Source organism: Dasypus novemcinctus, chromosome 3, assembly GCF_030445035.2.
Source record: "Dasypus novemcinctus isolate mDasNov1 chromosome 3, mDasNov1.1.hap2, whole genome shotgun sequence".
NCBI lineage: Eukaryota > Metazoa > Chordata > Mammalia > Cingulata > Dasypodidae > Dasypus > Dasypus novemcinctus.
The window spans coordinates 114,187,939-114,203,296 of NC_080675.1; the positions used below are offsets into that span (position 1 = coordinate 114,187,939).

At 42.5% G+C, this 15,358-nt stretch overlaps 1 protein-coding gene across 4 annotated transcripts in view; it reads left to right on the top strand.

Moving 5' to 3' along the window:
* Positions 1 to 15,358, top strand: part of STARD9 (StAR related lipid transfer domain containing 9) — a 181,415-nt gene that overhangs the window by 100,578 nt on the left and 65,479 nt on the right. For all 4 annotated transcript variants that reach the window (XR_011648416.1, XM_071214137.1, XM_058294016.2 and 1 more), the window contains 10 exons: positions 710 to 807; positions 1,191 to 1,403; positions 1,583 to 1,680; positions 2,961 to 3,038; positions 3,533 to 3,604; positions 6,708 to 6,887; positions 10,673 to 10,724; positions 11,027 to 11,164; positions 11,853 to 11,935; positions 12,081 to 12,184. Coding sequence is in view for 3 of the 4 variants with exons in the window: in XM_058294016.2 (XP_058149999.1) it covers positions 710 to 807; positions 1,191 to 1,403; positions 1,583 to 1,680; positions 2,961 to 3,038; positions 3,533 to 3,604; positions 6,708 to 6,887; positions 10,673 to 10,724; positions 11,027 to 11,164; positions 11,853 to 11,935; positions 12,081 to 12,184 (1,116 nt within the window). In the remaining variant the exon portion in view is untranslated. The remainder of the gene's footprint in view (positions 1 to 709; positions 808 to 1,190; positions 1,404 to 1,582; positions 1,681 to 2,960; positions 3,039 to 3,532; positions 3,605 to 6,707; positions 6,888 to 10,672; positions 10,725 to 11,026; positions 11,165 to 11,852; positions 11,936 to 12,080; positions 12,185 to 15,358) is intronic.

Genomic DNA, 15,358 nt, shown 5'->3' on the forward strand with positions numbered 1-15,358 from the left:
AATAATTAGTATAATACAGCATTCCCTTAAGAACTAAATGTAGGGGAGCAGGTATGGGTCAAGTGATTGAGTGCCTGCTTCCTACACAGGAGATCCCAGGTTTGGTTCCTGGACCTTTCTAAAAACAAACAAACGAAAGAACCAACTTAGGGGAGCCAATGTCAGTGTTTGTGTGCCAGCTTTCCAAGATTCCCTGGCCCCCAGTACCTCAAAAAAATATAAAATAAAAACAGTAACAACAACAAAAACTAAATGCAGTCTGGAAGAGTCCATATCAGCTGATTGGAGGTGTAGACTTTTAATATTTCTCATTTATTTAAAAAATGAGTTTGGGACAATTGAAGTTTAATCACACAGGCACCACACATCAATAACGTGCATTTAAATAAATAAAGAAGAGAAGAAAATATACCAAAAATGTATGCTAATATCATTAGTGTAAATTAGCATTTCATTTAGCTTAAAGTGCTTTGGCAACCAAAATAAAAACGATTGTAATGCTTTATTTGATTTTCATTGCCTAAGGAGCAGAAGCATGCGAGTTCATTATGAGATGGTAACACTATCCTGGAAGTGGGTATTAAAGGGAATTTATGATGATTGTCTTTTACTACATAATATATAACAATGGATAGTATTTTCAACAGTAGTTTAAAGAATACTGTCTTCCTGTTTGCTTTTGTTTTTGTTTTCCTTGACGGTGTTTTAGTGAAAGAGCAGACAGTACTTACTGTAAGGACCGAATTACTGAAGGAGCCAATATCAACAAATCACTCGTTACTCTGGGAATTGTTATCTCCACCTTAGGTATTGTGCTGATAGTCTGGAAAATCACAGTGGGAGGGAGCCTTGGGAAAAAAACAGATTTTCATTTTTTCAAAATGGGGGTGGATTTACAAGGTTACCTTCTGGTACGGGGCATGAAAATGGATATTTGCTTGAGATTTTTGGAGCATGACATGACCGTCATTCCAGCACTAGCTTTTCAAAATGAGAGAAAAAAATTGTGGACTCAAACACTGCATTCTTAGGAGTCCAAAGTATAATCCAGGGCTCAAACTTAAAACATCCTATTATGTGCAGAAAAATTAGGAAATATACTTCATTCTGTGCTCTTAAACTACATATTGTTTGAATGCACTTGCTTCAGAATTCCTTCTTTTTTCCATTTTTATTTTTTGTCTTTTAAGCCCAGAACTCCCAAGTATTCAGGAGCTGCCAGAGCCTCAATAGCACAGCCAGTGGTGATGGTGGTGAAAGTGGGATTCCTAGCTCTTCTTCTGGGATCAGCCGTGGAGGGGGGACCTCCCAGAGGCAGTCCTACATCCCATACCGGGACTCTGTGTTGACCTGGCTGCTGAAGGACTGCCTTGGAGGCAATTCCAAAACCATCATGGTTGCCAGTGAGTGGAATGAAGCTGATTCTGTGTTGGGACTTCTCAGAGAAGAGGGTTGTAACTACCCAGGGTTCCTCATTTCATCAAAGGTCTTTCATAGCATGTGCTATAGCAATAAGGCAAGAGGTTAAGGGCTGGGTTGGAAGGGCTTGCCATTTTTTTTAAACTTTCCCCTTCTACCTCAGCTGTGTCTCCTGCACACACTAGCTACAGTGAGACCATGAGCACGCTGAGATATGCATCCAATGCCAAAAACGTCATCAACAAGCCACGGGTGAATGAGGTGAGACCCTCAGCTAAAGTCTTGGTCTGGTATAGCTTCTGCAAAGTTCTCTTTATTTTTTTCCCTCATTGATATTTTCTTTTCATACTTACCCCAACTTGTCAGACTTGTTCTCAGAATGATGAAAAAGTGAAATTCTTTCTTTCAATGTTATATTATACCCTTCTTTCATCTCTCTACTGACTTTATTCAGTAACCTTTTATAATTATTTTAGCTGTTTCTCTAAGGCCATTCCTTTAAACATTCCTGGTGCACCATTGCCACTCTAAGTAAGGTTATTTAAAAGTATCTGTTTGCACTGCTTTTATTTTGAATTTATATTTATTTGTGCCTGTGTTTGAGTTTTCCTTGCAAATTGCAATGACTTCTGTGTTTAGGGTTAAAAGGGGGGAATATAAGGAATTCCTTAGTTTTGAAAGTTGAGTAATAATGATAATATTCCAAATGTTCCTTATGTCTGGTAATTTGAGGAGAAAATTCCAGGGCAGCAATCACAAACAAGTGACCGGACATATATACCACTTCTGTAGACTGTTTTGTTTTTTTTTTTAAAAGATCTATTTATTTATTTAATTTTCTCCCCTCCCCTGGTTGTCTGTTCTTGGTGTCTATTTGCTGTGTCTTGTTTCTTTGTCCGCTTCTGGGCAGGCTGCACTTTCTTTCACGCTGGGCGGCTCTCCTTACGGGGTGCACTCCTTGCGCAGGGCACTCTGTGCGCGCATCAGCACTGCACATGGGCCAGCTCCACACAGGTCAAGGAGGCCCGGGGTTTGAACCACGGACCTCCCATATGGTAGATGGACGCCCTAACCACTGGGCCAAAGTCTGTTTCCCTGTGGGCTGTTTTTAAAAGGCAGTGTAATTAGGCATGTGTTAAGTTTAGTTACAATACGGGAAGCTTAGCACCTACTAGTTATACCTGCCCTGGCATTTGTGTACCTACCTGATCTCCTATGCTAGGGCAGTGATTCTCAGACAGTGATTCAGAAGCACCTGGATGGGTTTATTAAAACCCAGATTTCTAAGCCCCAGCTCCCCAAGTTTCTGATTTAGTAGATCTGGAGGGGGCCCCACAAGTTTGCATTTCTAACAAATTCTTAAGTGAAATTGGTGCTCTGGTCCTGGGATCACACTTTGAGAACTACTGTTCTAGAGTTTATTCCCAGGGAGTCTTCCTCCACTTCTTCCAAGCTCATGTCCTAAATCAGTTCACAGCTAAATGGAGGAAAGTCTGGGGACCTGATACCAGTCAGTAGTGACTATGTTCTCTGTGTTTCAGGATGCAAATGTCAAGCTGATCAGAGAACTCAGAGAGGAGATTGAAAGATTGAAAGCCGTGCTCCTGAGCTTTGAACTGGTGTGTGGACAATCAGAACTTCTCTATATGCAAGTGGGGTTTTCCTCCTGAGCCCTTGAAGTTTACCAGGGTCTGTTTTTTCTGAATAGAATCTGGGCATGGTTGCATTTCAAGTTCTCAGTTGAGTGACACTAGTGGAACAGAAGCAGGAACAAAGACAGGAAGAGGATTACTCTAATTATTCTATGTTGTTCTGGACAGGGCCGGCATCCCCTCACTGCATCATCACTGTTGTCCAAAGGGAATTTGCCTGAATTGCCCTTGTTTCATGTCTGGGTAGATATGGGGAATGGGACACTCCAAAAAAATTTCTTTGAATTCTCACACCTTGTACCAATCTGAACCCACCTACTTAGGCTTCTGAGTTTATTTCTGATTTTAATGATAAAGTACTTTATCTGCCCTTTACCTTCCTTTATAAGAGTAAGAGTGGGATCCACCTGAACTTCAGATCAGAAAAATGCTAAAGCATATTTCCTTCTTTCTTTGTGCAGCGGGACTTTAGATCATTGAATAATGAAAGGGATGAAAATCTGAAGGATCTGGTTCTCCAGAATGAATTAAAGGTAGGTGAATTAGGTGGGATTGATTGTGCTTTACATCACCCTGGGAGCAGGTCTGATCTCCCTCCTGGGCCAGGGTTACTTCCTTGTCAGGACAGAGGGAATGAATCTAGTTTAAGCACAAGTTTTGTTTCCACTGAGCCTTGATTGGGCTTTCTGACTTTGTTTTCTTAAGGGATCATGATAAGTTCTTTTGGATAGTGACTCGAGTCTAGAAAAAAGATTTTCAATCAGTAAAACAATTAACAAGCATGCTTTTATTGAACACCTAATGACTGCTCAGTATGATGCTATAAGCAATATAAAGAAGTCCTACCTCAAGTGACTTGCAGTCTAATTGGAAATACATTTAGAGAATGGTTAAATGTGATAAACTATATGGTTTAGATGAAGGGCTTTTAGGGAAGGAAAAATTATTACAGTTTGGATTTTTCAGAGCAGACATCATGTTGCTGGGGCTGGAAGACAGAATTTGAACTAGTAGAGAGGATGTGTTAAATAGGGGTAAGGCATTGTGAGTGGTGGTGGGGTAGCATGAGCAAAGCCACGGGAGGGGGAGAGTGATTTGGTGAGAGAGACTAAGTGGAGGCTCATAGTACAAGGAGGATTAAACTGACTAGATGTTCATCGTAGAGAGTAGTGGAGGTAAGGTTTAGATTAGGTAGAAGCAGGTTTAATCATAGATTCTCAAACCAAGTTGGTAACATAATAAAAGAATATTTGGGGGAAATTAATATAACCATTGAATGTAGGATGAAATGAAGGGAGGGAAGACTGGAAGCAGAGAGGCTGAGTAGGAAGGAGGCTGCTATTGTATGTCAGGTGAGAGTCAGGACTAGGGTACTTCAGGAAAGTAGGATAAATGGTGGTTTCCAGAGATACTTAAAAGGAAGAAGTGGCTGCTTTTCAGTGACTGATTAGATTTAGACCCAGCAACCAAATGTCCCAATTTTCAATATTTTATACATCATCCTTATGCATTGTTAAAACATCCTGACTGTTAAAACATTTTGTTACCCAAACTAAACATCAAGGTTATATCTCCTATCCAGAAGCTTCTCAAAATTTCTTTGTTTAACCATATGTTCTAAATTTTAATCCTTATATACAAGAGGAAGTGAAAGAGCCAACAAGCATTCCAAGCTCATCTTTTAATAGATTTCTGTAATGGATAGAAACGCATCATTATCATTTTTATGTTATGAAGGTGGGCAGACCTTGACTCGAATCTGCTGCTTATTGACCTTAAGACCTTAGGTGTAGGGTAGGAGTAAATGATGAAAGCAGATGGGAGGGGAAGGCATGCTCAGCAGCACCTCCAAGTGGCTGTGCCAGGTTGGCTGAACTGTGAGGCAGGGTGCCCTCCGTTCACCTTTACCATGGGTACCAGTCCAACCCTTTATGTGATTTCACTAGTTTTCAACATCAACTCAATGATTATGAAATTAAAGACAGTGTTTCTGGGGTGCATAAAATACCTTTACCTAAACTTGGCATATTTTTTTCCTTAAGTATTTCCTTTGTGTGAAAGAAGAACTTACCTGAGTCCAGTTCCTTTTTCTGAGCTTCCTTAGTTCTTTCATTCCCAGGATAAGCCTCTTGCCTAAGCATTGGTTTCACCAAAAGGAAAAAGGACCCACATACTACACTGTCTGGTCATATCCCCCTCCCCTCTGTGGCCTTCGCGTAATTCTTTTTTTTCTTAAAGATTTTTTTATTTATTTCTCTCCCCTTCCCTGCCTCCCTCCCCCCCCGCCCTCAGTTTTCTGCTCTCTGTATCCATTCGCTATGTTCTTCTGTGTCCGCTTATGTTCTTGTCAGCGGCACTGGGAATCTGTGTCTCTTTTTGTTGAGTCTCATCTTGCTGTGTCAGCTCTCCACGTGTGCAGCGCCACTCATGGGCAGGCTGCGCTTTTTTCGTGCTGGGCGCTCTTACGGGGTGCACTCCTTGTGTGCGGGGCTCCCCTATGCAGGGGACACCCCTGTGTGCCATGGCACTCCTTGCACACATCAGCACTGCACATGGGCCAGCTCACCACGTGGGTCAGGAGGCCCTAGGTTTAAACCTTGGACCTCCCATGTGGTAGGCGGACACCCTATTCATTGAGCCAAATCTGCTTCCCTTTGCTTAATTATTTATTTATTTGTAAAATTCTGTTCCTGTCTCATAGTAAGTATTGAGTATTATGTTGTTACTGTTGTTATTTTATTTTTACATGACCTTCCAGATCAGCTCCATAATCTTAATTCTACCTGCGGAGATTCCTTTAAGTGCTTTGTGGGTCTTCAAGCCATGTACAAGGTTATATTGTATCTCAAGATACTGCGTGTTGGGGGAGAAATGTTAGATGAGAGCATAAAAGGATTCTCAAATATGGATTACATAGAAATGAAATAGGAAAGGGAAATAGATGATTTCTTAACATCCAAATTAATTTTAAAAATAATTTTTTAAAAAGAGCATTTATATTTATTCCTAATTATAAAAGCAATACATGCTTATTCCTGAAAAATTTTAAATAACATTTATTAAGGGGGGATTTCTATTTATAAAAGTAAAATTTACATTGCATGTCCTCCCATGGCCCACTGGGTGGACTGGGGGAGAGTGTAAACTACAATGTGGACTATTGACCATGAGGTGCAGCAGTGCTCAGAGATGTGTCCACTAAGTGCAATGAATGTCCCATGATGACGGAGGAGGTTGTTGTTATGGGAGGAGTGGGGTGAGGGGGTGGGGATATATGGGGACCTCATATTTTTTTAATGTAACGTTAAAAATAAATAAATAAAGCCAAAAAAAAAAAAAAGTAAAACTTGCTTATTGAAGAAAACTTGGAAATCAGATCTAATTAATTATTTTTATTAGAGAAATTATAAGGTTACAGAAAATCATGCATAAAATTTAATGCATGAACTTCAGTGAACTTTTAAATCTTGTTTGGCTCATGGTTGCAGGTGTAAGGGTTTCTGTGAAGCTTTGGATAGCAGTAACAGTGAAGCAAGTGAGAAGCTGATACCAAGAGGAAACCAGGTCAGGATGACTTCTGACCTTTAGTCTGCTGCCCGTGCAGAGGGCCTAAGATCACCTCCCTTATCTCTACAGATAAACCAACTAACTAAAGACTGGACCCAGAAGTGGAATGACTGGAAGGCCCTCATGGAACATTACAGTGTGGACATTAACAGGAGGAGAGCTGGGGTCATCATTGACTCTAACCTGCCACACCTGATGGCCTTGGAGGATGATTTGCTCAGCACAGGTGTTGTGCTCTATCACCTCAAGGTGAGGAGGCTGGTGGACTCCCTTTCTTCCTGAACTACTGGCTCTAGTGGTCAAGGAGGGAAAGGCCAAGGGCAGCAGCCATGTTTCTGTGACTTGAGATATGCCACTGCGTTGCCTTCAGTCTTGTTCTCAGGTCCAGCTAGCCAATTGTAATGTTTTATTTTTGTATAAATAGAGCAGAAAACTGGAAATCAGAACAATTATTATTTTTTTTTTTTAGAAGGTACCAGGGATTGAACCCAGGACCTCATACATGAGAAGCAGGTACTCAACCAGTAAGCTACATCTGCTCCCCTCTTACATAACTTTTATTCTCTGTCTTAAGTTCCCCATTTTAAGATGAGAATGATGCTTCTGCTATTACTTTTCTGACTTCCCAAGGTACAGGAGTATAGTTCTAGAGAGTGAAATCTTAACCTCAAAACACCATCAGTACTTGTGAGCTCTATGAGTACAATGCTCAGAGAGGTTATCAGAGGCTAAAGGGGGAATTCAGAAGATCTAAAACCATTTTTTCCCATTACCTTCCCACTTCATTTGACCCCCAGTTCAACAAAAATTGTCCCTCCCAATTTTCCTTCTGTAAGATTGGTCTAGGAAGGAAGAGAGGCAAGAGAAAGAAGATGAAAGAAGCGTAATGCACAGGGGAGGGTCCAAAGAACTGGGAGTTTGGGGGGCGTTATGCATCCACCTAGAAAAACCAGAAAGAAGTTCCAAAAAGGACCTGGCTCATCTGGTTCTTAGTCACCTGAAGGCTAACTCCTCATTTCTAAGTGAAGCAGTTTGAGCATTAGTGACTCATGGTAGATAGAAACTTATAGCCTGCCTTCATCAAATATGTTTGTCCTACTGAGGGAGGACCATTCTATGGATGGCAGAACATTTTTCACATGGCCAAAATCCCTATGTGCACTGAAAATTCAACTTTCATTCTCATAATTGTCCCCTGCTGACATTTAAGATGAGCTTAAGAGTTTTTGGGGGGAGGGAAGCACACTTGGCCCAGTGGATAGGGCGTCTGTCTACCACAAGGGAGGTCCACGGTTCAAACCCTGGGCCTCCTTGACCCATGTGGAGCTGGCCCACGTGCAGCGCTGATGCGCGCAAGGAGTGCTGTGCCACGCAGGGGTGTCTCCGCATAGGGGACCCCCACGCGCAAGGAGTGTGCCCCGTGAGGAGAGCTGCCCAGCGTGAAAGAAAGTTCAGCCTGCCCAGGAATGGTGCTGTACACACGGAGAGCTGACACACAAGATGACACAACAAAAAAAAAGAAACACAGATTTCCGGCCGCTGACAACAACAGAAGCGGATAAAGAAGAGCACGCATACAGCGACTGGACATAGAGAGCAGACAATGGGGCAGGGGGCGTTGGGGGTGAAGGGGAGAAAAATAAATAAAAAATAAATCTTAAAAAAAAAAAAGTTTGTGGGGGATATGTAATGCTGCTGTTACCCCTGGAGAACTTATGTTTGTAATGCCTCAGTGAGTGCATATGGGTAGTGAGATGTTAGCAAAGCTCATATGTTTAGTTATGTGTTTTTAGGATAAGCCCTCAGGGAAGTTGTGAGAGACAGCCTCTCAGAAAGAAGTTAAAGTCCCTTATTCTCTGGCACATGAGGCACACATTACCTCACTGTAAATGCCTCAGGAAGAAGTGGCTCCCAAATCAAGGTTACCTCAACAGCCGATGCAAATTCCAAAAGGCTGCATAGATCCTTCCATTAGCTAGAAACGTAGGAAGAAGTTGGAGGTCAGGAAGAAACCAAATGGGTTAAAAAGGTCAATATTTGAGTAGAATTGACCTGATACATTATTGATTGCATATAGAATGAGCAGATGAAGCTAGAAGTCAACTAGTAGAGCTTCGGGTAGCAACAGCAGGTTAAAGGATATGACTGGTAGATTGAATTCATAGTCATGGAGAAGTGACGACCTTCTCTGAAGACGGGGTGATTATCATTGCTTAGACAGCATACCCAGGGTAGTGAACCTCCTTGGTGCCTTTCCTGTGGGCCAGGGAACTAAGATTTCAGGCTAGTTATAATCCTGGCTTCCTGCTTTTTGTGTTCCTATTTTTTTAAGATCCTGGTTTAGGTAATAGTATTACAGTAATGGCCCAAGATTCCTTGTATTTTTATTTATTTTGCTAACTTGGTTAAAAGATCCAGAACTTGTCCTTGGCAATGCCTTGGAAGATATTTTCCTTTAGAGCACCTTGGGAAGCAGTGGTGGGATGGGAAGGGGGTAGAAGGGAAGGATGGGTAGAGCACAGGTTACTGATATCCTCGACTTCATCCTCAAAATTTCTTTTATGCCATCTAATTATGAGACAGATGGAGCAGCAAGCGTAGGAGCCAAACTTGGTCCTTATTTTCTGAGTTGTCATCACCTTTATTTGGTAGTTTCTGTCCTGCAAATCAAGACATTGTGATTTACTGTGGCCTTTACCCTTTTGGAGGGAATGTGTTTTATCATCTGCCTTGTTTTCAGAGCTTGTCTCTGAACCTATACGAGCTCTGGCCTGTTTGAATCATTCTCTGATTATGTTTGATGGTGTTTGTGGAGGCTAGCACCCATTAATTTGTATGAGCTGCAATGGCTGAACAGGAAAGCCTGGACTCTGGCTGTGTGTGTGTGTGTGTGTGTGTGTGTGTGTGTGTAGGCTATAGGCACAGAGGGGAGCACAGTCAGACCAGATCCTCATATGTGGCTTTGAGGATTCTTCCTTCTCACAGGCTATTTCGTATCGGGGTTGGCGGGTGGGGAAAGTGCAGAGACCTCTCTACTTGGGCTCCTGACATTGAAGCTTAGTGGAGAACTCTGTGGCTACTTCAAAAACATGAGTTACTGGGAAGGTGGGATGGAGGATAGAAAAGCAGGGACTTAGGACCTAGATAGATCTGAATTTGAATCATCACTCTTATTAAGAGTATGGGTTCCTTGTACAACTTAGCCCTATGACCTTCAGATTCCTTGTCTATAAAAAGAGAAATAATAATTTCTACATTTTAGGTAGTTAAAGGATTAAATAAAATGTCTATAAAGCATAATGTCTGGGACATATTTAATATTTAATCAGTAAGTGTTAAATATATATCTAAAATTCAGTACCTCCATTGCCTTGTTGCTGCCTTCCCCAGAGCTATGTGATCTTAAGTGGATTTGCCATAATCCAAGGGCCAAAACTCTTGTCTTCTACTAACCTAGTAATCCAATCACACTAAAGTTTCCCTCTCCTCTTATACTCTCTTCTAGCCCTGTTTAATTCTAGATGGTACCTTTTCTCTTATTTGTGCTTTATCCTTCTTAGAAAATGGTAATGTTAAATTTCATTTGAGGACAAAGAAGGTAAAAATCCTGTGCTTCCATACATCTTCATAAAACATTCATCTCTTTGAGACTGATTGGACCAAACTTAGACCACACTACCCTTAACTGCTTAAGGGAAAGCCATACTCGTGCACCTACATACTCAGACTAGAGAATTTCTGGTTGATGGGTCATGGCTATCCCTGACATTAGGCTACAGGAAAGAATAGAGTTACCAACATTTGTTGTACTTTGCCAATAGCAGATGCTGCTTTGTCATATACATTTTTACCTCCATCTTCTCAGGGGCTTCCTGGGCTGCAGAGTTCATGGGTAGAAGGGTCAGGGAAGCCTGGACCAAAGTTGGCAGGTGGTACAGAGAAGACTGGGATGAAAATGGAGAGGCAGTGACAACATTCAGACGTGGGCTCTTGCTTTTTATTCTCATTGACATACATTTGTTTTTTCTCTTTAGGAGGGAACAACAAAAATAGGAAGGATTGACTCAGATCAGGAACAGGATATTGGTAAGTGACAGCATGTGAGTCTGAAACTTTTGGCAAGTATTTGTTCCCGACAGGTTTCTTCAGAAGAATTTGATGATGTTCTGAGAGGAAAGGAATCTTTGAAGTATTACGGATCTGCTTCTCTTTTCACTATTAAGTGATAGAAGGAGATTCCACATAGTGGGAGGAATTCAGCTCTCAGAGGAGTAAATGACTCTTCTCTCCTGTCAGGATGTGAGATCTCTCAGATGTGGTTTCTGATCTCATAGAAAGAATGGAAGTGGGTGTTTCTCCCACCCAAGTGATGACAACCCCTTCTGCAGTCTTGCAGGGTCAGTGGATCGAGAGAGACCACTGTACTATCACCAGCGCCTGTGGGGTAGTTATTCTGCGACCTGCCCAGGGGGCTCGCTGCACAGTGAATGGCCGGGAGGTCACCGCTTCCTGCCGTCTGACCCAAGGTAGGACTGTTATAGCCCTGCTTGTTCCTAGGATGAGTGATGGAACAGCTCTTCTCCCATGGCCAGACTTAGAAAGCTCAGTGAAGCAGGCTTTAAAGATGGACCATCCAGCCTCTGTGCCCAGAGATCTCTTGATTTCCTACTATGATCTCTTTTTCATAAACAAAAAGCCCCAATCCCAGAGCTCCAGAGCCCCAGAATGGAGAATGGGCTCTGAAATTTTTTACCTGTGTTTGTTAGCTCTATGTCCTTAGGAAAGTCTTGGAGCCTCAGTTTCCTCATCTGTAAAATGGGGATAATAATCAGATCATTATGAAGATTGAATAAGCTAATTCGTGTAATATTAACAAAGTACTTGACACTTTGTAAACACTCATTATCATTATTACTGTTACTATTGCTACTATTTTTAATCTAGTCACATTCTTCCTGGTCCTTAGAGCTGAGCCTGGTTACTCCAATGGAATTCATCTTACTTTCCCTTGGAGAACTAAAGCTCTTCCTGCTTATTTCATTAATCTACCATATATGCTGTGAAAAAATACATCAATTAATATATATCTTAGTGACTCACTAAATTACCAGCTTGTTAATGGCAGAACTTTGTCTCACAGGGTAGTGCTCTGCATGTGGTAGGTACTCAAAATATGCTATGTTGACTGAATTTTCATTTTTGATTGTGTTACAGGAGCAGTCATAACCCTGGGCAAAGCACAGAAGTTCCGATTCAACCACCCAGCAGAGGCTGCTGTTCTGCGGCAGAGGAGGCAGGTGAGCAGGGCTGTGTTTTCTAGGTGTTGCTAGCTTCCCTTTTTCTTTCCCTGTTTCTACTTTTTTGGGGAGAAGCTTGAGTTTTGTCTGGTTTGGGTGGGGGATGGGGAGTGGTGGTAGCTGCCTCACTGTGCTTTCTTTCCAGGTCAGAGAAGCTGCTGGTGGCAGTGGCTCTTTGGAATGGTTGGACTTGGATGGAGATATTACTGGCTCCTGGTTGGGTCTTTGCCCTTGGCTTTGGAAGAAAAGGTGGGAAACATTTGTTCTTTAGTGCTATGGAGCCTACTGGTTTTGCTTCTTAGTCCATTGCAACATAAAATGGGGAGGTGATTAGGGTAGCAGCCAAGAGCTGAATGAGGACTGGCCTCTGAATTGACTTGGGCAAGTTATTTGAAGTTGCTGAACTAGCTGCTTGGTTTGTCCTTGGCAGGGAGATGGTCTTGGCTTTCTTTTATTTCCTCTTTTTTGAATGTTATTTATCATTGAAAGAGGTATATTGTATGGCATTTCCTCTGGCCATTTTCCTCTGTCAATAAGATTTAAATGTGATGTGTTTATAGAGATGCTTGCTATTGCTTCTGAACTTGCCCCCCTGTACCCCTTTAAATTCTGACCTGCCCATGTGCAAGCTCATCATGTGTGTCAGTTAGCTTCCAGGACTTAGGGCTTCTGAGTTTTTAAAGATAGTGTGTTATTGAAAATCCTTTTTTCCTCATAACCAAAGGTCTAGTACAATAAATAGAGGAGCAGAAACTCTAGGAATAATATGAAAATATCTTGGGGTTCTACCCCCTCGCCCTGCATTGTGACTATGAGGCAGTGAGTCAATTTCATACATGATTTGTGGCAAGTTCTCATGGGAGGCCTGCCAAGGGCCAAGGGCGGGTGCAAATAGAAGTTTAGGGAGGATGATACCAGTGTTGAGTGTTTTATAGTGAAGTCATGAAAGGAAGCCTTAATGCATATTGTTTAAGGTGAAATTTATATTAGGAAGAGGCATCAAAGACCTGGTTTTCCTAGATTTCAGAGGTTTACAAAGAATGACAATGCAACCTAAGGTACAGTGGTTGGGGGAGAGATGCACTGGAATAGGACAAAGCTGGTTCACGTACTGTCTCTATTAAATGAGAGCTGTGTGAGCCTTAGGCAAGTGCTGAGCTCCTGAGACTGTTTCCTCACCTCTAAAATAAAGCTACTACTGTCTCTTTCCCAGGTATCCTTGTCACAGGATTAAAAGAACAAATATATATGGAGTGCTTTGTTCAATACCAGACATACTCCATAGCTACCCTGCTGGGTGGGTGGGCAGCTGATGGGAGAAGCTTCCAGGAAGGCTGCCTTCCTTTCTTTTTCCTCTTCTCCTGTCTCAATCCAGTTGACCCATTTATCCCAGAGAACACTATGGTTCTTTTCCTGCCTTTTGAAAGTCTTCTAAGGTCTCCAGTCCCATGTGCACTAACATGACCTGTCAGTAACACCAATATTGTGCCCTTTCTTTCAGAAAGGACAGAGAGGAATTTCAGAATCAGGGCTTCTCTTACTTGGTGCCTCCATTATTCAGCACCAGCTCTGGGAGCCAGCTACCACAGTCAGCATCTGTGTGCCAGCTTCTGGTTGAAGTGGTGTGGTGTGGGGTCCAAGCCTGTGATTAGGCAAAGGGGACCGGGGAGGGGAACCCTTAAGAGTAGAGAACAATGCACATTGTCAAGGGCTCCAAATTTGGATTTATTCATCTGGAGGACTATACACGGGGAGCCTGCAAAACCAGAGCTAACTCCAGAGCCAGAGGAAATTATCCAGGTGGCCCTTCTTTTCTCATTGCGGCAATGATCCAGACTAGAGAGCAATTTGTCCTTGAAAACTGTTTGTTGTCTGTGTTGTTGTCATTTTCCCATGTGGGACTCTTGGGGCTTAATTTTAAGTGCCTAGAGCCTGGGAGACAGTGTTGCTACTGCTGCTGCCACTGCTACCTTAGTGACTAGACACTGCTGCATTCTGCTGCAGAAGCTCTCAGACCCCAAAGCAGCAGGGAGGACTGAGAGGGGGAAGGGCACAACGGAGTCTTGGTAAGCAGATGACCAGGCAGGTCCTAGGGGATGCTGGTGCCACAGAGGATGAAGAACAGTCATCTGATAGAGACAGAGGTCTCTGGTTGGCAGTTAACTGAAGACTTGCCCTTGATAATCTATCTGTAAACATAATAGCATAAGGTTGGTATTTTCTATTTCATTTGCTCTTTGGGGACTTGACTGATGTGCTTAGCAGAGGAGCAGCTTTCAGTCTGACAGTGTGTAGCATCTTCAGTGAAAGTGTTGTGTCTGCAGTGATAATCCCAGACAGCCTATCCTTAGCTGATCCTGTTGCTATCATGAAGGAGACTTTTGGGTCATCATAATCTGACTGGCTAGCTGCTACTCTCCTAGGGAAAGGAGGGAGGGAACTTTCACCTAGGGAGAAACAAATTATAAATCTGAGGGATGAGGAGACAGGGAAGAAGGGAATTGAGTAATCTCAGGGAATTCAGAATAACACACCCACCCTTCCCAATCCCCATGAATCTGGTAGTCTGTGGTTTGTCTAAGGCCCTCAGATGGGCTTATGTTTGTAATTCAGCCATCCTTGGTCAGGTGTAATTTGGAACAGTAATACAGGCATGACACAGAGTATGACATGTTTCCCATTAGCTCCTTTTTCTATTTGTGTGTCATTTACTGGTTTTCTATTCCACTTGCTTTCCTAGCCTTCTTCACATGTGACAAAGGGTGCCTTTCCTTTTTTCTTTTTGTTCCATTGTGTGTATTTGGACACATACTTGCCCACAGCCACAGCAGTCAGCACTGATCCTCCCCTGCACACTCTCTCTAAAGTATCTGAGCATGTCCTCGTCCTTGGACCCATTGCATATTGAGTCACCTCACAGCCTCCTTCCCAGCAAAGACACTGAGGCTGTCAGTATCCGCCCATTCACTCCCACATCCATCTGCTCACTCTCCCACATATCCATCCTTCACTGTTCTCTTAAGGCAGCATTAAGAAATCTTACTCCCCTAAGAGAGGGGCAGCAAACTTTCTATAAAAGGCTAATAATATTTTAGGCTTCCCCTTTGCTGGGGAAGCACAAAAGCAGCCCTAGACAGGAATGGGCATGACTGTGTCCCAATAAACAAAACTTTAGGCTGTAATTTTGTGGACATCTGCTCTGAGACCCTCTGTGATTGCATTCTGCTCTACAAAGTGGTAAGTCTCCTAAGAAAAGTGAATCTCTTAGAGCACACTGCTCTTATTGAACTTTCCCAGCCGCTCCCCTCCCAGTGCCACTCTGGAGCTCACATTAAGATTGTCTCTTTAAAAACCTGCATGACAGGGTTAGAGCTACACTGGTAGAAATAGCATTTGAGGTCTTTGTCTGGAGAAAGGTCATGT